Source organism: Salmo salar, chromosome 05 (assembly GCF_965601325.2).
Source record: "Salmo salar chromosome 05, fSalSal1, whole genome shotgun sequence".
Taxonomy (NCBI): Eukaryota; Metazoa; Chordata; class Actinopteri; order Salmoniformes; family Salmonidae; genus Salmo; species Salmo salar.
Genome location: NC_138295.1, coordinates 36,487,549 through 36,509,251, shown reverse-complemented (window position 1 = coordinate 36,509,251; position 21,703 = coordinate 36,487,549). Strand labels below are relative to the sequence as shown.

Sequence of the window (21,703 nt, the reverse complement as noted above, 5' to 3'; positions counted from 1 at the left end):
ACACACACACACACACACACACACACACACACACACACACACACACACACACACACACACACACACACACACACACACACACACACACACACACACACACACACACACACACACACGTGTTGCTGGGAAGTTCCAGGCTAAACTACCTAAAGTTAGGTACGGGTAACACTTTGTTAGCGAGATGTTTCATTAAAGCCCACAAGTCTGACATGAATCATAAACGCCCACCATGGCACAGTGTCGTGACTGGATGACAAACTGGATCATGGTGTCATGGTTACAAAAAAAGTAAGCCTCAGTACAAAACCACTGGCAACTCTGAAAAATACGAGGTCAAATCATGACGTCAGTGATTTTCAGGTCGGAAAGTTGGAGCTCTTAGAAAGAGGCCCGAGTCCCAGAGTTGGAATTCCGAGTTGGATCAAATAAAATTTTCCCCAGTCTGAGCTTGTTTATTTCAGAGTTTCCAGTTGTTTTGAACTCGGCATATATCATATCATGCGTCAAGTGGCAAGTAAATAAGACAACTCTGATGAGTGGTTCTCCCAGCAGTCTTGTCATGTTAAATGATAGCATTACATAAACACCATAGTTCACATAACTCACTTAGTATCGTTTCCTTTCCCCCCTCAGTGAATTTCATAAGTCTTAAAATCGTTTAACCAGACATTAATCAAGGTTTACACAGCCATAGTTTGTACTGAAGGGACTGGAATAAGAATGACTGCCAAAGCAGCTTGATATTATTTTTATCAAAGGAATGCTTAAATGAGGCGCAAACGACCATTAATAGCCTACAACCCACTGATGTAATAGGAATATGATAATGGACCCGTGACCTCAAATCTACTCAACAGGACCTGTGCGTTATGATACGGCCCTTTCAATAATTGTGCCGCAGATTACAGAGTGTTCCGGTCTTTCTCCATCTCCTCTGAGATTCATTTACTGTACCTGTGATATCAAAGGCATAGTGGCCGTTCTCTGTGTCGTCTGACTGTCTGGAGACCGTGGAGCCCGTCAGTGGCAGCCTTCCCTGTCGGGAAAGAGAGAGGAGGAGAGGGGGTGACACACTGCCACAGATACTCGGGAAACACCTGGGACACATTCAGAGGGCGCACATCTGGTGCTTGTAGGTTACCTGGTATATGAAGCCGCTCATCCGCGGACTAGCAGACAGCATGACCAGCACACTGGGAAACATCATGAGATAGCGCTCCTCTTTCTCCTATGGAGAACACACATTTAACACAGATACGGCATGAAAGAATCAGACATGGCTGGGTGTCAAATACACACACCGACACCCACACTGACACCCACAGACAGAGATGAGTGTCTGAGAACTCTGGCAACGGGACGTGAAAAATCCGTTGCGTCGATGATATTTGGGGAGAAATATCGTAGTTTGAATCCACAAATCATATTTCAGCTAACTTAAAGATGCACTATGCAGAAAATGCTCTGCCATTTCCCGGTTGCTAAAATTCTAAATCATTCGCCAAATTTCAGTTTGTGTGACAGAGCAAGCGAATATACCATAGAAAATCATTGTACCATCTAAACCGCTGTGAAATAAAGTATTTTTTTCACACAATCAAAAATATTGTATTTTCAGCTGTTTGAAGCTAGTTTACAAAACCGAAAGTAAGATGCAAAAACTAAACATAAAAAAAGGGAAGCATAGAAAAAGCGCACATAGAACAGATCTACCACTTCTTATAATTGCCTTCAATGAGAATGAAAGATTTGTAACTCACATTTCTATGTGAATATTGTCAGGTCGCCCAAAAAGTTACATATTGCAGCTTTAAAAAGGTAAAGAAAACAGGTTATCTGTTTGAAAGATGTTAGATAGATGTTGGTTGGTGCTTCAATAAGACCAAAACAAAGCCAGACATTTGTTCCCCTCAGCCCTCAGATCCTCATATTCGACCCCCTACACAGAAACCACACTACAGGGGGGATGACTTTTCACTCTACAGTCTGTGGTTTCTGATTCATAATGAATTCAAATATTTGAATAACATTGGCTTAATGTGGGAGAGGCGGTGGTGATCACAATATAGCACTCTTCTCCAGAACGTGTTGGACGGAAACAAACTTATCTGCTCCGAATAAAGTCGTCAGGTGCTGAAATATTACAATTCTGAAAGGGGAAATAAGTCCTTGGATCGATTCTAAGCCTGTGAGTGAACAAACAAGCAACAATTTTACTTCCTGTTTGTCAAGCATAAAAAGTACCTGGTCCACCTCACGTTTCCCATTATTTGCTTTGCCCAAGCACACATTCAATGCTGCTCAAAACATTAATATCCATTCAACCACATGGCTGTGAAAGGAGCCATTGGAGTCGTTCATTTGAACTTTGACCTTCTCGGAGGTTGCCTGTAGCGCTCCGTCTGGATAGTTACCGTTACACACAAATCTATGATCAGCTTACCGCCCCTAATCCTAAAACTGATCTTAGTTCAGCATATCTTAGTTCAGCATATAAAGACACCTGTATCTGTTGCTCTCACCTCATTGGTCCCGTTCTGCATGTGCACCTGGGACATGTAGGCCACGTGACCCAGAGACTTCATGCCGTCTCCCTCCCAGCCTCTCACTGGCTCTGACAGGATCTGTAGTTCCAGGTTCTTACGCTTCCGCAGGTCCTGACACTGGGTCTGAAATGAGAGGGAGAGGTGCGGCTTCCCTGTGGCTCAGTTGGTAGAGCATGGTGTTTGCAATGCCAGCATGGTGTGTGCAACGCCAGGGTTGTGGGTTCGATTCCCACGGGGGGCCAGTACCAATTTTTTTTCACACTTTTTTCTTTTTTTAAATGCATGAAATGAAATGTATGCATTCACTACTCTAAGTCGCTCTGGATAAGAGCGTCTGTTAAATGACTAAAATGTAAATGTAATGTGCCAATTAATGTATAGTGCATATGAGACACTGTTCGTGTGTGGTGGAAACAGACAGACAATAAGATAGCCATTTTAAGCCTGGGTTAGTAAGCATTTGCACTAGTGCAAAGCTAGTAACTCTGTAATATAAAATGTCCATGATACGGCATTACTGCAACAGGTATAACTGTGCCTCACGCAAAGGCGAGTTACAGAGAACAGTTTACGCGACCAGAAGGGGGATTCCCCCTCTCACAAAGACAAAATGACAAAGCAACATCCACCAAGTTCTGACTCAGACATAAAGAGCAGGAGCGTATGTAAATAGGCCTGGCGGACCCAAAAGAACAAGTTAACCTTTGGGAAGCACAAACACACGCCCCAGCACACCTCACACAGACACCTCAAGGGACTACAGTACTCTCAGCCACAGTGGAAACTGCCTCTCAAACTATTTCTCCAACAGACACCTTGTATAGACTCTCATCTAACACTTGTCTTCAAAATCTGTGCTGCTATTTCAGTAACAACCCACCTTAGGAAAAAGCTTTTCACTGAGGACATATTACACAGGAAGCAATATATTTTCTTCATTAAAACCGCCGAGATGGGCGTATCATAAGCACCCCCTATTTGACCTTTTTTATGCAAGGCTGTCTCGTGTGATGCTCCTCCCCCTCAGTTTGGCAACATAAGAACTTGATATAAAAAACATTGACCCATCTTCAGATAAGCCTTTTTAATTTCATGCACTGAAAATGTGCTTTCATGAAGACACCGAGCGCGGTTATATGCACACAATAATGCGATTATTGTGGATAATAAGGTTAATATAATAGTTTGTTTAAAACGTTTACATGCTTTGCAAGAATAACGATGTCCCTAATAATACTGTTTACATGGACACATCTGAAATCAGGCTACACAATGGGACTTTTGGTAAATGCAGAAAATCGCCAATCAATCAAAATAAAAAGTTCTACCACAGTGACCATGTTATTTTTGCGAAAGCTTTTTGATTCAGAGTTCAGACATTCTACGTTTGTATGTGAAAACTATTTCTAAGATGCATATTTTCAGTTTTTCTGAACTCGCTTCACTCGCGCGTTAGAGGAAGGCTCTGCGCTACTGGTCCTGGCACATGCACAGATCAAATACACCGCTGGAACGCTGATGAAGCCGTTTACATGTCCTAATCATTCAAAAGACTGCAACAACAAACAAATAAATTGTATTTTAATCGGCGTATGCTTACTTCGATTTTGACCTTACGCCGATTAGGATAAACACCTTACCGTGATAACATGACTATTTAATAATTTGCCTACAGCCATAATCAGTTTAATATTCAACTATTATTGTATATGTATATGTACTCACTGATCATTTTCAGTGACTTGTCTCTCCCTCTCTGTAGTGTGTTAGTAATATAGAATAGATGATGCTACTATAGACTAGTAAGATTCCACAATGCGTGTGGATCATCTCTATGGACCATGCCAACATTAACATTGCACGAGGAACCACAGGGGTTCTGTACCTACCACCAAGCTCTTAAAGGCCACCGTTGCCTTCAAGATGTCACTGTAGTCCGGGTGGGCCTCCTGCAAGACAGTCAACAACAACAAAAACTGTTAAATAACTTAGATTTTATACACAACACCTTATAAAAAGGCAGGGGTGAAAGTAAGCCGGTACGGAGTCAATGGAAAAGAATAAGAGGGTTACATAGTGGTTCGACGAGAACACTTCCATTTTGCCAAGGCGGAGACGAGTGGCCGAGACAGAGACGTGCGCAGACAGCAGTGGACGCATCCATCGTGTAGTCTAATGTGTAGTCTAATGACCGTCGCAGGATGTAATTACAATACACGTTTAGGTGTTTTGTAACAGAAGGCCCTTTTCATTCATCAAATGGCGGGCGCACAGTGCAATGTTTCGGATGCTGGGATTATTTTGTGAGTGGACGAACGTGCACGGGTAGCCTACAGGAGAACCTTTTTCAAGTGATTGTTCGACAAGCAGATGAAGACATCATGGCTGGTTGTGTTAATGCCACATTAAAATGTAATACATGTCAAAAGTTATGACAATTCATTACTACTGTAATTTCAGGACTATTAAGCGCACCTGAATATAAGCCGCACCCACTGAATTTTTTTTAAATTATTATTTTGAACATAAATAAGCCGCACGTCTATAAGCCGCAGGTGCCTACCGGTACATTGAAACAAATGAACTTTACACAGGCTTTAACGAAACATGGCTTGTAACAAAAATAAATAGGCTTTAATGAAACACGGCTTGTAACAAAAAATAAAAAAAATTAGCAGTAAACAGTAGCCTACCAAGAAAGTCATTGGTCACCATCTTCCTCCTCCTGTGCACTGAAACCATCTCCTTCGGTGTCGGAGTTGAATAGCCTCAGAATTGCTTCATCCGATATTGGATCGTTTTCATTGTCGCTCTCGTCACTTTCATCCGGAGGCAAATCCCCCGCTGAGCCCTCTTCAACACGCAGCAGTCCAGCCTTTCGAAACCCGTTGATGATAGTGGATTTTTTGACAATGCTCCACGCTGTCAGGACCCACTGGCAGACTTGACCATAAGTTGCTCTTTGCATGCGGCCCGTTTTAGTGAAGGATTTCTCCCCACTTGTCATCCAAGCCTCCCGCTGAACACGGAGCGCCACCTTAAATGCACGATTTACACTGATGTCGAGTGGCTGCAAATTCTTAGTTGTACCCCCAGGAATCAGGGTGACAAAATGACTACCGTAATCAGAATGATGGGAAGTTTGAGACCGCTCGATTTAATCTAAACAGTAAACAAAAAAGATGTTTGACCTTAACCCGTTCGGAAATTTCATTGGTCTAATGAAAGCTTCATGCCACCAAAAAACTGAGCACGTCACAGAAAGCGGAAAAAATCCATATATTAGCCACGTCATTGTTTAAGCCGCGACGTTCAAAGCCTGGGAAAAAAGTTGCGGCTTATAGTCCGGAAATTACGGTAAGCCTACTAGGCCCACAGAGATCATATGAAATGAATAGGGATACTATATGTAATTCTATGATTACACCTAAGCTATTACACACACACACACACACACACACACAGGGAGTACCGTACCAGTTAAGAAATGAAATATATACTTTCACCCCTGAATAAAGGTGGATGTAAAAAAAAATATTCAAAGAAATCCAACTACATTAAGACGTTTGGGAGGGATATCAAAACATGTTATATCAATGGTATTTGAGCATTGAAGAGGAGTGCCATCTGGGACAGTGGAGGTGAGTTAAATGTCAGTTGCATATGGTTCCATAGATGGGCCTATAGAGAGTTAAGCAACTGCCCTCCATGTTGGCTCTAGATGAGGCCTACTGTACCTCCACGTGTCTCTCCAGCTCCTGCAGCAGGACGGGGTACTTGTCCAGCCTCATGAAGGGTTTACTCAGGCTGGTGGTCAGGGTCAGGATGCCCGGCGTACTGGCCCCCTGGCTCTCCATAAACGTACCCAGCTCCTCACTACAACACACAGTTATACTGCTGGCTGACGATGTAAAGAGATAAAGGGGAAAGATTCTACCAAGATCTTTTTTAAAAGACATTGATTTTGGAGTGAACAATCAATTAAGTCAATGTTGAATTTGTTTGATAGTGAAAGGACAAAACTTAAAACAGATCCCACAGTATGAAAGATGCTAATTAGTTTAGTGTGAAATCGAAAGTGCCTCATCTGTCTCAAACAACAACCACAACTATAGATATCCTGTGTGCAGCTTCCTGTACGTGTGTGTTCTTTTCTCTGCAGTGCATCTTTTCACATTAACAACTGTGCAGCAAGAGACAAGGGAGGGGAATAAACAATAGTTGCAAAATAGCATACATGATTAATTTGCTAAACTAACATAATAATTACACAACCGCTTGATTCATTTCTTGGTTTTAATTACCCCTACCGTGTGTGAAGGACAGCAGACGAACCATTAAGAGGTGCTCAGAGGCTCCGGGCTGATTGTAGTGAATGACACAGTGAGGATATAACGAGGGTTGGCTACACACTGAAGGTCACTCACTCACTCATAGTTACAACTGATAAGTGAGAAACCCCTCTGTCGCGCCCAATGATGTATATGAACCCTGGATTTGTGACGATATGCATTGGCCATTGAAGCCACTGGTCAGCCATTTTGGCACTCCCAAGTAGGAAGAGTCCTCCATAGGAATGAATGAAATTCTACAGTATTTCAATTAAAATGTTTTTGTTGTTGTAGCGAGCACAAAAAAAAAAATACTTTAAAAGGAACATTTTATAGATATATATTTTTATGTTTAGCTCAGATAATATAATTTAACACTATGCATTAAAGAGTCTGTAATAGAAAAACAAATGCAGATATTAATAAATGCATCACCATAGCTTCCAAAATCTTTTTTACAACGCAGGAGGGGTACCAAGATGGCTGCAAGGTGAATTCAACACAAGCCCCCTGTCAGTCATCCAGGGTTTATACACATCATTGGTTACACCTCTACATTTACAGAGAGAAAGTATGACACCTAGTGGGTGAAAGAGAAACTCCAACTAATCCCAAAGTTATCCACAAAAACATGCCATTTTACATTATTATACTGACTGTTAAATGCAATGAAATGTGAATCAAATTTAGATTCATGTCATGCAGAACTGAGATGCCCATAAGGCCTGACCTGTGGTCAGTGAGTACGCAGACAGCCGAGGGGTGACTGGAGCAGTAGGACAGGTACAGCATCCTGATCTGACCAATCAGGTTGAGGTAGCAGGCAGCCACTCGCTGCTGGCTCTCTGGAACCCTGCAACACGCGCAGAGAGAAGTGGGTGAGTTAGTTGGAGGACAACAGTTGGTTTGTTCCTGTATCTTTGGTTTCAGATATCGGTCACTAGAGGGTGCACGTCGTCAGAGGCCATCCAATCTAGATCTACATCGCGACAAATCTATTTCTCTCCAGAATATCTGATAGAAACAGTCCGGCATGTAAAACGTCTAGTGGCAGATTTGACGTGGGGTTAGGGTAATGTGATTTGATTCAGTTGCCTCAAATTAGCAGTGCCTCCACCACAGCCATTAACACTCTCACACACTTACTTGGTACACTCCTCCAGAGCCAGAACCAGGCCCTGCTGGAAGGTGAGGATCTCCTCCAGGTTAGCGCCCAGAATGCCACTGTCTGTAATGCTCAGCCTGGACACCACACAACAGAGAACATAGAATTATAATGAGTAGAATGAATATACTCATAAAAAATAGAAAATAAACGTTTTAAAACAAGGTGCATGGGTCATTCTAAGAGAGATTCACAATGATACAAAGTTCTTTAGCAATTGGTATTTTAAGATGAATTAAAACATCTGAATGAATCCTCCATGTCCCCCATCCTTGTTCTTGGAGCTTACTTGTCGCTTGCCAGTAGGGGTCGTAGGTAAGAGCTCAAGACTGTCTGCAGCTCCTTGACAAACTCCCGCTCGTGCTCCTGGATGTCTTGCACCACCTGAGAAAGATCATTGAAATAAGCCACATCCCATTGGAAACAGGCATGGTGTTACAGCCTACAGTTCCCCTAAGCAAAGCTGTCGTGGCCCAGTGCATACAGAGCTGTAGAAAAGGGAGATCCAATGGGAGAGGGCCCACTCACCACACTGTAGTAGTTCTTGGTAAGTTGAGTGGCTTTAGGAGACACAGGCTTATCTGCAGGACATAAAGGAATTAGAACCAGAGTTTTGGAGCAGCAAGTGACATGCAAAATGATCTAGTCTAAATCCATTCCAGGTACTACATAAACTCTTCCCTAACCCTACCCACCGCAGGGCTTGACCTCGCGGACATAGTTGCTGGGGAACCATCCCGTCTTGCCGTTGAGCGAGCCCTCCCACCAGCCGCCCTCCTCCTGGCGCGACACACCGATCAGGTCTCCCTTGTTGAAGGACAGCTCATCCTCGTTATTCTGCTTGAATTGGAAGCGCGCCTTCACCAGCAGCAGCCCGCCCCCGCCGTTCTCCGACATCTCCTGGTTGGGTAGAACGGTTGTCAGTTTACTGAGTGGTAAACAACCGCAGCCGTTAAGACCAGTGTTGGGGTCCATTCCATTTCAATGCAGCCAATTCAGGACATAAACAGACATTGTTGAGATGGAATTGACATGAACTCGGTGTGCTGTGCGTGTGTTTGTGTGACCCTACCACTGGTTTGGATTGTCTGCGCAGGGACTTGGATGAGGATAGTGTGTGGGAAGAGGCGGACTGACTAGGAGCGGATGTGCCGGACTGGGGACATGACCTCTCAGTGCCACAGTCTGTGGAGCAAAAAAAACACAGACCGAGACTTTTGAATATTTCATTATTGATCCACGAAAAAAAAGACACATTGCGAGTGCAAGGACTCAAATAACTTAGGAGGTTATATAGATGTTTGTCAGTCAGTTGTGAATACAACAACTTACATCATTCTTATAATCAAGTACAAAAATCCCTGTCACATTTATACAATTACACATTACTCATAAGAGATGACACAAATATCTCGCACTCTCATACACGTCTGTGTTGCTTCAGTAGTTAGGTTAAACAGCATTGGGCTGTGTACTGCACAGTGCTAGCAGCTTGTTGATGAGAAGGTGTTTCAGAGCAGGCTGTTGGCTCTGGAGCACTTGACAGAATCACCTCAACTCTGCTAGCTAGCATTGATCCCTGGCCAGCTCAGAGCAGCCATCTAACACAGACAAGCCGAGAGACCTTGTTGTACATTATCAATGACCAACATCAAAGAGGGCAAAGGCCTAATGATTCATACCTCTAATGTGCTTACACTCGTATTTATTGGATGGTGAAGTTAAACATTTAATTCGGTTCTAGAACATTTTGGATTAGTTGCGTTTTATATGAAGCGACAGTACAGAATGTCACATTTTATTTGAGGGTATTTTCATACATACAGTACCAGTCAAAGGTTTGGACACACCTACTCATTCCAGGGTTTTTCTTTATTTTTTACTATTTTCTACATTGTAGAATAATAGTGAAGACAACAAAACTATGAAATAACATATGGAATCATGTAGTACCCCAAAAAAGTGTTAAACAAATCGAAATATATTTTATATTTGAGATTCTTTAAAGTAGCCACCCTTTGCCTTGATGAGAGCTTTGCACACCCTTGGCATTCTCTCAACCAGCTTGATGAGGTACCTGGAATGCATTTCAATTAACAGGTGTGCCTTGCTAAAAGTTAATTTGTGGAATTTATTTTCTTCTTCTTCGTGTGCTTGTGCCAATCAGTTGTGTTGTGACAAGGTAGGGGTGGTATACAGAAGATAGCCCTATTTGGTAAAAGACCAAGTCCATATTATGGCAAGAACAGCTCATATAAGCAAAGAGAAACCGTCCATCATTACTTTAAGACATGCAGGTCAGTCAATCCAAAAAAATTCAAGAACTTTGAAAGCTTCTTCAAGTGCTGTAGCAAAAACCATCAAGCGCTATGACGAAACTGGCTCTCATGAGAACTGTCACAGGAAAGGAAGACCCAGAGTTACCTCTGCTGCAGAGGATAAGTTCATTAGAGTTAACGGCACCTCAGATTGCAGCCCAAATAAATGCTTCACAGAGTTCAAGTAACAAACGCATCAATATCAACTGTTCAGAGGAGACTGCATGAATCAGGCCTTCATGGTCAAATTGCTGCAAAGAAACCACTACTAAAGGACACAAACAAGAAGAAGAGACTTGCTTGGGCCAAGAAACACAAGTAATGGACAATAGACTGGTAGAAATCTGTCCTTTGGTCTGATGAGTCCAAATTTGACATTTTTGGTTCCAATCGGCATGTCTTTGTGAGACTCAGAGTAGGTGAACGGATTATCTCTCTGCATGTGTGGTTCCCACCGAGAAGCATGGAGTAGGTGTGATGGTGTGGGGGTGCTTTGCTGGTGACACTAAGTGATTTATTTAGAATTCAAAGCACACTTAACTAACATGGCTACCACAGCATTCTGCAGCAATACGCCATCCCATCTGGTTTGCGTTTAGTTGGGACTATCAGTTGCACTGAACGCAAGAGAAGTAACACAATTTCCCTAGTTAAAAGAAATTCATGTTAGCAGGCAATTTTAACTAAATATGCAGGTTTAAAAATATATACTTGTGTATTGATTTTAAAGAAAGGCATTGATGTTTATGGTTAGGTACATTGGTGCAACGACAGTGCTTTTTTCGCGAAAGTGCTTGTTAAATCATCACCCGTTTGGCAAAGTAGGCTGTGATTCGGTGATAAATTAACAGGCACCGCATTGATCATATGCAACGCAGGACAAGCTAGTTAAACTAGTAATATCATCAACCATGTGTAGTTAACTAGTGATTATGTTAAGATTGATTGTTTTTCATAAGATAAGTTTAATGCTAGCTAGCAACTTATCTTGGCTCCTTGCTGCACTCACGTAACAGGTAGTCAGCCTGCCACACAGTCTACTCGTGGAGTACAATGTAATGTAATCAGCCATAATCGGTGTCCAAAAATGCTGATTACCGATTGTTATGAAAACTTGAAGTCGGCCCTAATTAATCGCCCATTCCGATTAATCGGTCGACCTCTACTCAGTATATGTGGGAACTCCTTCAAGACTGTTGGAAAAGCATTCCAGGTGACTACCTCATAAAGCTGGTTGAGAAAATGCAAAGCTGTCATCAAGGCAAAGGGTGGCTACTTTGAAGAATCTCAAATAAAATATATTTTGATTTGTTTAGCACTTTTTTGATTACTAAATTATACCATATGTGTTATTTCATGATTTCAATGTCGTCACTATTATTCTACAATGTAGAAAAATAGTAAAAATAAACTTGACTGGTACTGTATCTGTTTTACTGTTTAGAAATGAAAGCACTTTATGCATCTAGTACCTCCATTTGAAGGCATCATAATTACTTGAACAAATTCACTTATAGTGTATTAAAGTACTCAAAAGTTTCATATTTAGTCCCCTATTCCTAGCACACAATAACTACATCAAGCTTGTGACTCTACAAACTTGTTGGATGCATTTGCAGTTTGTTTTGGTTGCGTTTCAGATTTGGTTGTGCCCAATAGAAATGAATGGTAAATAATGTATTGTAGGTTGATTTAGACAATAACAAAATCGTCTTCAAAGAGCTGACTAACAAACTCTCCTTAGCATTCTCAGACAGGAGGACAGCCTTGTAGGACTACCAGACTAATACTGGAAAACACCTGGCAGCCATCATGCGAGAGGATTCCCTTGAAGGCTCAGTGATGCATCAGCTCCTTATGATTCACATAGAGATAAGACAAACAGCCATCCAGCCACAGCAGTACCAACAGACCTGGGCATGTCTCTGCCACAGCCACACTCTTTCCCAATGCAAGCTGCTAAAAATAAGCCAAATATGGACCCATAGCCATCCTTTACAACTGAGCCAACACAGTATTAGATCAATACTTGTATCGGTGTCGGGAAGTGACAGCGAATCCTCTTTTAATGAGCTAACACATGACTTTACATGATACATGTGCATCCTTGTTGGCTGGTACGGAGTCTAAATCCACTTTCCAAGGAGGGACAGTGTCCCGGAGTAACACCTTTGTCTAATCTCCTTTCATTAAAGGAGTGGATCATCGCTAAGCTATTCAGACATGTTTTGATAGAGAGCCAACCATCTGGAAGACAGGATTAGCTAGATATCCTCTTAGTTATACAGACTGAGACCATTGTAATGAGGATTGATAAAGAGAGATTGGCAGAGCCGGTATCTCTGCCACTGATCAGTGAGTCATGTTATTTACCATATTGCTACAGTCTGGAAATGACTCTGGAGGAAAAGACACCAGTATCATGTCTTTATTCAACCTTTTAGACCTGAGAAAAACAAATCCATGGGAGACCTGGCCATGTATGCTACAAGAAAGACACATCCAGATATCAAATTACAAAAGGTGCCTCTGGGGTTCTGAGTTCCTCTTTAACAATTAGGCCTACGTACTGTATATCCATGTTGGTTCAGCCAACAATTTCTAGGGCACTGCCAAGAGTCAAAGCCAATCTTGACCTCACCCCCATTCCCCATCACTTTGCAGCTGCAGATGGGCCAAAAGAGCAAAAACGACAGGCCAGTATAGTAGAAGTGGTTGTGTTTCTCTTAGGGCTGTGGGGGGGGGGTTATCACACGGATTCCACATGCTTCTGCACGTGCAGCGAGACGCCCAAACAAGCCCTGTAGTCAGCAGCTCCCTCCTTGTGGCCTGGCCACCACTGCTTCTTGCAGCTGCACTGTCAGATCATGCACACAAGCACACAGAGAGACGAGAGAGAGAGAGACAGAGAGAGGACACTCAGTGCCGAGGCCTGCCAGAAAATCACGGGCAGCAGAGACAGAGATGCCTCTTCTTGATCACGTTAAAGCGCGTGTGACTAATTCAGCCCAAATCAACTGCACTAGATGTTTTGAAGATTGGCAAAAAGCTTCTGGCCCTCAGACTCCATTAGATGATTTGCATATCAAGCTGATCACATCATTGAGAGGAGAGAGGGCAGAGCGAGAGCTTTTGGTCCAGTTTTCATGCTGTGGCCTGTACTATCCATGCTCTCTGATGAGGACTGGCGCTAAGACAACTTCAAACTGATAACGAGACTGCAACGGATACATGGAACTAATGGCTTTGAAGACATTGAAAGCTTTTAGACTTAGCAGCAAAAGCGTCGCACTAGCAAAAAGACAAACACTGGTTCGATTGGTGTGACAGTATCGGGTTGCCATTTAGCACATGCACGTCTTAGAGCCTAGCTGCACCGTTGCTTTGACTTAAAATACAATTTCCTCATATTGACAATGAGACACTGTACCAGCCAAGTAAATTCCAGTCATACCACTGAACTTGCTGCAACGAATAAAGCCTTATTCAAGCTCAGCCAGGTGTCTTTCGAATGCAATGTGACAGAAAAGAGCCAGGCGGTTTCAGTAGGACATGAGAGCCAAAGCCACGGTAATCATCATAGTAAATATGGTACTCCGCAGGAGGCCCATAGAAACAGCGAGACACAGCCATGCTAGCTGCCTGTGAACAAGACACCGTTCATGATTCACAAGGCCTTCTGGGACCAATCCAGGCAACAAAACAAAAAAAAATGACACACAAGCATATTTACACCCTCACAGACACGGCAGAGTGCGTTATAAACGACAACGCTACACGTGGTCATTAGGAGTCTCAGCGGTGCACAGAGCACACGCTAACAAGTAGCTGTAAAATGATTCACTCCACTTGGTTCCTCTTTTAGAGAGGGCAGATTAGTCATGTGGCATACATGTGTATTATCTTTAGTGGCATACACATCAATGATTACAATGTTACATTGCATGATAATGAAGGCGAGTAAATATTATTTCAGTCTCAACCTTAAAAAAAAAACCATGATGGTCTTATTCAGTGGGGTGCAACGTTTACAACCTTGAAGATAGAAGTATAAGCTAGTTGTATAGAGTGAGAGTCATGTCCGTTTTACACAGTGCATTTCGATCTGAACGTTTTGTAGCTTTGCATCCTCCTGAATAAGGCCCAGAGAAGATCAATACAGTCATCAGACTGACCTTGCGTGGCAAAGTTGACTCCCAGCAGAGTGGTCAGCACTTTGTTAAAGTTCTCCCCAGTGTACAGGCACTCTGGTTCAAATCCCTGGCAGGAGAGGAGAAAAGACACAAAGAAGACACTTTCAATTCAAAAGCAAAATGCCTAGCTGCTCATATGACTGACTAAAAACAGCAGAGGAAGAGAAGTAGGTCAAAAATCATTAGCAGCAGAGAGGCTTTTCACTGATAACAAAGAAGTAGGAGATGCTGACTTGCTAACTATCACACTGAGAAGCCCGACTGCAGCCCAGCAACAACACACAATGGGATACGACTTGCACACAACAAGACAGAGGCATGTTGAATGTGAACCATATTTTTCGTGGCATAGCGGTTTTGGTAATGAAACAGACGGTTCCCTCCTCATTTGCCATTCGATGCACACTGAGCACTCGCTCGCTCTCGGCCTCCCGGCCTCACAGACAGCCAGCTATCCACTTTCCTCTAGCAGCTATAGTTTCACATTTTAAATAAAACATCTTAGATGTGGAGTTTGGGTAGCAGGGCATGAGGAATCTGTTGACTATCTAGCCCTTCAGAGTCAAAGCTACTGTGACTCAGGAGTAGTGCATAAGCCACGCTTCAGCTTTGGTAAGACTATCACGACACATTTGGCTCTCTGTTAACCATGTCAAGATGAAAGACTCCTGGGGCAGCTTGTAATATTGACATGTGTCAATCTGTTGCTTGTTCATTTTTGACAACATCCACAGAGAACTGAAGCATGGATCAAAAACAACGCAGTTACATGAAAGCTAAACAATCTGACATCTGAGGCTAAAATATGACATATGAAACTCACTTGTCCGTCTTTGTCAAAGAGCCTTGAGCAGGGGCTGGGCAGTATGTGACTCACATATGTTATAACTGTATATTACTGTAGATGTCTATGAAAAAAAAAATACTGCAGGCTCAGGCTCTATAAATTCAACTATACTGTAGTCGACTAGAACTGGTCAAGTTAGCCCTCAATCCGTTGCTGCTGCTTCCCCTTTCTGCATCTCTGCGCAGAAGGAAAAGTTGTGAGAGTGACTGCTCTCTTTCTCTAGTCACATGACAGCCCCACGTGCCCATTTTGTCTGTAGTTAAGAAAAAGAGAGAGGGTTTCAGCATCACATCACTGACCAGAGCATGGGAAGGGCCGAACTGCAATGGTCCGGAAAAAAAAAGTCAAGATGACATTTTACTGGGGCTCTCCAAATCCTTACGGCCGTGAGCTACTGCACTGCCGCAAAGGCTCTAATTATGGAGGAGAAGTGGGATCGCTGCATGAAAGCAGAAGGGACCTCCCAAAAACAAAAAAACAGGCCAGCCAGCGTTTCTCTTCCTCAACCACTTGACTTGCAGCAGCGAGCCTGGCTGATTCAATTACTCTTTTTTTAACAAACCAACTTATGTGGTTCAAGACCAGAAAGGACTATTTATAAAAGGTTGGGGAGTGAGAGGCACGACTGTCCAGCACGGCAGTCACTATACTGCATAGGGAAGGAAAGGACTTCCATCACCCTCTTATTATCTGCATCACCACTCATTGTGCTGGAAATATGTTAGGCCTGAGGGAGAGACTAGTTTAGTGCGGATTCTGCTGAATATGCTACATGCAGACATAAATATCAATGTAACTTCTTATTGTGGCTGAAGGGGGGGGATCATTTTCACTTGAAAGGTAGAGAGTACAGCTAGATTTCCGATTTCTGTTTAATTGCATTGCTGCTCAATGCACACTGCTCAAACAGTGGAGCCTTATTCAAGACAGAAGCAGTCTCAGTTGAGACCCATCAACAAGCCGCTGTCTGTCTGTGTGCTCTGTGGGAGTGACTGAAAGCATGCCTACTTAAGAGGGTAGCCCATTCCACAAGGCAATCAAGAGACATGTGACAAAAACATTCTACATGCAGAAGAAAACAACCTGTGCTGAAATAACAAAAACCAGTTCTAGGCAAGTTAAGGCTAACCTGTGTTGAATATATTGCCACAGTCATGCAGTATTATTTTCTAACCATGGCTTCACATTTCTCAGCTATGACACCAGTCCTCAAATAAGTTTGTAGTTAACTATTTGCTGGAGCCTAGAAACAAGAATTCGGCAACCAACTCAAGTCAAAATGTCCAACAACAACAAGCACATTATCATATAAGGACTCTTGGAAGATTAGTCCAAATGGGGACTAAAAGAGATCCAAATAAAATAAAATCAAACATAAGATGTGTTAGAAAAGCATTTCGCTACACCCCCAATAACGTCTGCGAAATATGTGTATGCGATCATTAAAACGTGATATCATATAAGAAAGCAAAACATTGCAACATAAAATAGATTAAACAACCACCACAAACAAAAGATCTTTGAAATGACTTGCCTCTACTTTCAAGGATGTGCATCCTCTCAAAAACTCCTTGATATTGGCGATGCAGTCGGGTTCGTTTCTCGGATCCTGACAGTACTAAAACCAGACATGAAACAAATATATAATGACATAGCATACCTTGGAGATAAAGATAACGGGTTAATTTAGTTTAATTATAGGCGTTGACGCAAATGACAACTCAAGATGGGAAAAGAAACAAAGTAACAATCCACTGTATCCTTTAGAATGTTGGTATATCTTACAGGTTACAAAGCAACTGTGGATTCTTCCTACGACTGTCTCATTCATGTATACATAAACCCACCAGGTCATAAACCCACCTCTCGCTCAAGGGGGCAGTCGCATCAGGAAGCGAGCCTTTGAGGAGGAAGTGACGTGCGGATGACCTCTCGCTTCTCCGCTGCGTTGCGTCTTATTTTTTTGTCCAGTCAGTGACGGTCATCAGTTTTAAATTGGATTCAATTAATGTAGAAGAGTGCCTACAGCCGATGTATGCTAAATGAATCATGTATGTTTTCCTTTGTTTTACGGACTGCATTCAGTTGGCCTGTACAAAATACAGTGAATGTCTGGTGCCCCAAATAAATCAACCTGCTAAAAGTGCAACGCTGCATATCGATATGCGTGCATGTTGATTGTTTGTCATTCTGTCTCGGAGCCTACTTTTTGTATTACAAAATGCACGTGGAACTACTATACATTAATAAGACCACAATTAAGAAACGTAATATCTTCTAAAAGTTTAACTTGTAGCCATCATATCATTCTAAAATTGTACCCTAGATATTCTTTCAACAATAGATGCAAATGCATCTAGCACAGGTGAGAAAAAGCATTGGATAGCAGAATGTGCATCAGTTTGAATATATATGGATATTTGGTTACATAATGTGTTTTGGAACGTTATGGTTACTTTTAAGACTAAACCACAGAACAATAACAACTCTTTCCGAGTCGTTAGTGAACTTCAGAATGCGGAACACTTTTTTCACTTCACAGGAAGTCAGCAAGTTATCCTATACAAATTTAACAATATTTTACATTATTGATAAATGGCTCATGTAAAGTTGCATGTGGCACATTCATTTATTCCAAATGATTTAACTAAGACATGTTACATTACATGTCTCGAATGGAGATGAGCAATTTGATCAAACTACCCCTCCCTTCCTCTCCAGAGGCGCTGCCAGTGTTTTTTTCCCCCTTGCAGTTGAAAAGCGTTATGGCTTTGTAAATGACTTTTTCCGTTATCACTTACTGTTATGTTGCACTTATAACAGTGCAGTTACAATGCTGCGCTTACCTTTGGAACCGAGCCGGGCACGAGCCGCTCCATAAGTTTGCACAGGACGACCCCATCTTTCAGAGATGTTTTCAGAAATTCCTCTGGGTCAGCTATGTTCTTCTTGGGTGAATTAAGTACCCCTAATGATATCAGCCACGTAACCGTCTGCTCCTCTGGGTTCATAGCTCCAATTAACCCTCCTTATTATGCATCCCCAACGAATGCGCGAAGTTCCAGAACTCTGTATCAAAATGTTGTTACCCACATCCGTATCACACTTCTGCTTGTAAAAACTCCGTTAGCACTAGTATGGGGGTAGCCCTACTGGTTAATAACAAGCACTGTACAAAGACATATTGCCATTAACCCTTGTGTGGCGTTCGGGTGTAAGGGACCCATTTTCAATGTTTACCTTTAAAAAAATTATACAAATAAATAATCTACTTTTTTTAAACTTATTGGCCTTGGCTCATTTTCTGTGAAAAACATGTAAAAGAACACATTTTCATTTATATTATGTACAGTACCAGTCAAAAGTTTGGACACACCTACTCAATCAAGGGGTTTTATTTATTTTTGTATACTAATTTCTACATTGTAGAATAATAGTAAAGACATCAAAACTATTGACACATGTAGTAACCAAAAAAGTGTTTTGTATTTTATATTTGAGATTCTTCAAAGTAGCCACCCTTTGCCTTGATGACAGCTTTGCACACTCTTGGCATTCTTTCAACCAGATTCATGAGGTAGTCACCTGGAATGCATTTCAATTAACAGGTGTGCCTTGTTAAAAGTTTATTTTTGGAATTTATTTCCCTCTTAACACGTTTGAGCCAATCAGTTGTGTTGTGACAAGGTGTATATGTGTGTGTGTGGGGGGGGGGGGAATCTGGAAAATGTCTAGAACTTTGAAAGTTTCTTCATTTTCAGTTGCACAAACCATATCTATATCAAACTATATCAAAACTAGCTCTCATGAGGACTGCCACAGGAAAGGAAGACCCCAGAGTTACCTCTGCTGCAGAGGATGAGTTCATTAGAGTTAACTGCACCTCAGATTGCAGCCCAAATACATGCTCCACAGGGTTCAAGTAACAGACACATCTCAACATCTACTGTTCAGAGGAGACTGCGTGAATCAGGCCTTCATGGTCAAATTGCTGCAAAGAAACCACCACTAAAGGACACCAACAAGAAGAAGAGACTTGCTTGGGCCAAGAAACACGAGCAATGGACATTAGACCAGTGGAAATCTGTTCTTTGGTTTGATGAGTCCAAATTTCTGATTTTTGGTTCCAACCGCCGTGTCTTTGTGAGACGCAGAGCAGGTGAACGGATGATCTCTGCATGTGTGGTTCCCACCGTGAAGCATGGAGTAGGAGGTATGATGGTGTTTTGCTCGTGACACTGTCTGTGATTTATTTTGAATTCAAGGCACACTTAACCAGCATGGCTACCACACCATTCTGCAGCGATAGACCATCCCATCTGGTTTGCGCTAATGAGACTATCACTTGTTTTTCCACAGGACAATGACCCAACACACCTCCAGGCTGTGTAAGGGCTATTTGACCAAGAAGGACAGTGTTGGAGTGCTGCATCAAATTAAATGGCCTCCACAATCACCCGACCTCAACCCAATTGAAATGGTTTGGAATGAGTTGGACCGCAGAGTGAAGGAAAAGCAGCCGACAAGTGCTCAGCAAATGTGGGAACTCCTTCAAGACTGTTGGAAAAGCATGCCAAGTGAAGCTGGTTGAGATAATGTCAAGAGTGTGCAAAGCTGTCATCAAGGCAAAGGGTAGCTACTTTGAAGAATTTCAAATATAAAATATATTTTGATTTAACACTTTTTTCATTACTACATGATTCCATATATATTATTTAATAGTTTGTCTTCACTATTATTCTACAATGTAGAAAATAGTAAAAAATTAAGAAAAACCCTTGAATGAGTAGGTGTGTCCAAACTTTTGACTGGTACTGTATGTGCTGTTTGGGTCCTGCTGTTTCAACATAGCACCAAGAACCTCCCTTTTTCCCTGTTTTCCAATGTCTTGTGGGAACCTGCACAATGTTATTACAATACATTATTTTGATACATCAGTATTTTCTCACACTCTACTCCAGCCAGGTGCAAATTGGGGGAGGGACACAACAAATAAATAGCTTTGCATGTGTGGCTCCTTACCACAATCAATCAATATGACAAAAATAATCTCTGCTCAGAGGGCCTTAGAAATCATTTTTGCAGAGAGAGAAACTAGTGTGTAAGAGCGTATTCCACTTTGGAAAGATGAATTTTCCGAATATTATCATGTCTCTGTCAATTCTGAGTCTGACAGTGAGTTGGAAGAAGAGGATAAGATTGACCCTCAGCCAGCCACTGGACCAGCACGTCAGCAACCAGCTCATCAGCAACCTGCAGGAGGAGAAATATGGATGTCAAATTTTTGTTGGGATTGAATGGTCTTCTTGCCCAAGGAATGAGCCACCTCACCATGGCTGCCAATGTGATAAGGATGCAACCAGGGCCGACGTGGATGGCGGTTACTCATGTGCAGGACATAGTCTTCTTTTGAACTGTTCATCCCAGACACCATCCAGAAAATCATTCTGGACTGCACTAATTTGGAGGGTATTTTTGGAGAGATGGACCAAACTCATTTACATGCATACTTTGGTGTTCTTATCCTTGCTGGTGTTTTCAGATGCAATGGGGAGTCCACAGAATCCCTGTAGGATACAGAAACTGGCAGAGAACTTCTGTGTAACAATGTCTCTGGAAATCTTCCAAAATCCTTCCAGTATTATCCGCTTCGATAACCGAGACACCAGACCAGCTCGGCAGCAGAGACAAGCTAGCCGCAATCAGGTCAGTGTGGGACAAATGGGTGGACCGCCTTTCCGTTTTCCAGCCCTGGGCCCAACGTTACTGATGACGAGCAGCTTATGCCATTTAGGGGCCGCTGCCCCTTCAGGCAGTACATACCGTCTAAACCCGCAAAATATGGAATCAAGATCTGGGCTACCTATGCTTCATCATATGCGTGGAACTTACAAGTGTATACGAGGAAGCCAGAAGAAGCCCCTGAGAAGAACCAAGGGATGCCGGTTGTCCTAGACAAGACACAGGGATTCCGTGGCCACAATATCACATGCAATAACTTTTTTCTTTGGACAAGCTCATCAAGACAAAGCTGACAACGGTAGGAACTGTATGAAAAAAAAACAAGCCAGAGCTCCCACCTCAGCTGTTGAATACACGGAACAGACCAATAAATTCCTCTAAGTTTGTGTTCACGGCCAACACATCCCTAGTCTCCTAAGTGCCAAAGAAAGGAAAACATGTGGTACTCATGAGAACACTGCATAGGGATGGAAGAATCTGTGGCCAGGAACATCAAAAAACGAATCATAATGGATTACAATGCCACAAAAGGAGGGGTGGACAATTTAGACAAGCTCGTGC

At 42.4% G+C, this 21,703-nt stretch overlaps 1 protein-coding gene across 5 annotated transcripts in view; it reads right to left on the bottom strand.

The window, feature by feature from the left end:
* Positions 1-18,557, bottom strand: part of LOC106604746 (rho guanine nucleotide exchange factor 6) — a 31,416-nt gene extending 12,859 nt beyond the window's left edge. For 3 of the 5 annotated variants that reach the window (XR_014392316.1, XM_014199721.3, XM_014199722.3), the window contains exons 1-14: positions 18,247-18,557; positions 16,935-17,018; positions 14,536-14,620; positions 9,115-9,227; positions 8,738-8,942; positions 8,571-8,623; positions 8,332-8,426; positions 8,024-8,119; positions 7,608-7,730; positions 6,284-6,422; positions 4,436-4,495; positions 2,523-2,669; positions 1,142-1,228; positions 955-1,036 (exon numbers count right to left, since the gene is read on the bottom strand). Coding sequence is in view for 4 of the 5 variants with exons in the window: in XM_014199721.3 (XP_014055196.1) it covers positions 955-1,036; positions 1,142-1,228; positions 2,523-2,669; positions 4,436-4,495; positions 6,284-6,422; positions 7,608-7,730; positions 8,024-8,119; positions 8,332-8,426; positions 8,571-8,623; positions 8,738-8,942; positions 9,115-9,227; positions 14,536-14,620; positions 16,935-17,018; positions 18,247-18,411 (1,534 nt within the window). In the remaining variant the exon portion in view is untranslated. Of the gene's footprint in view, positions 1-954; positions 1,037-1,141; positions 1,229-2,522; positions 2,670-4,435; positions 4,496-6,283; positions 6,423-7,607; positions 7,731-8,023; positions 8,120-8,331; positions 8,427-8,570; positions 8,624-8,737; positions 8,943-9,114; positions 9,228-14,535; positions 14,621-15,376; positions 15,580-16,934; positions 17,019-17,185; positions 17,280-18,246 lie in introns of those variants that run through there. The other 2 variants (XM_045718127.2, XM_045718128.2) reach the window with 2 other exon arrangements.
* Positions 18,558-21,703: the final 3,146 nt, after the last annotated feature.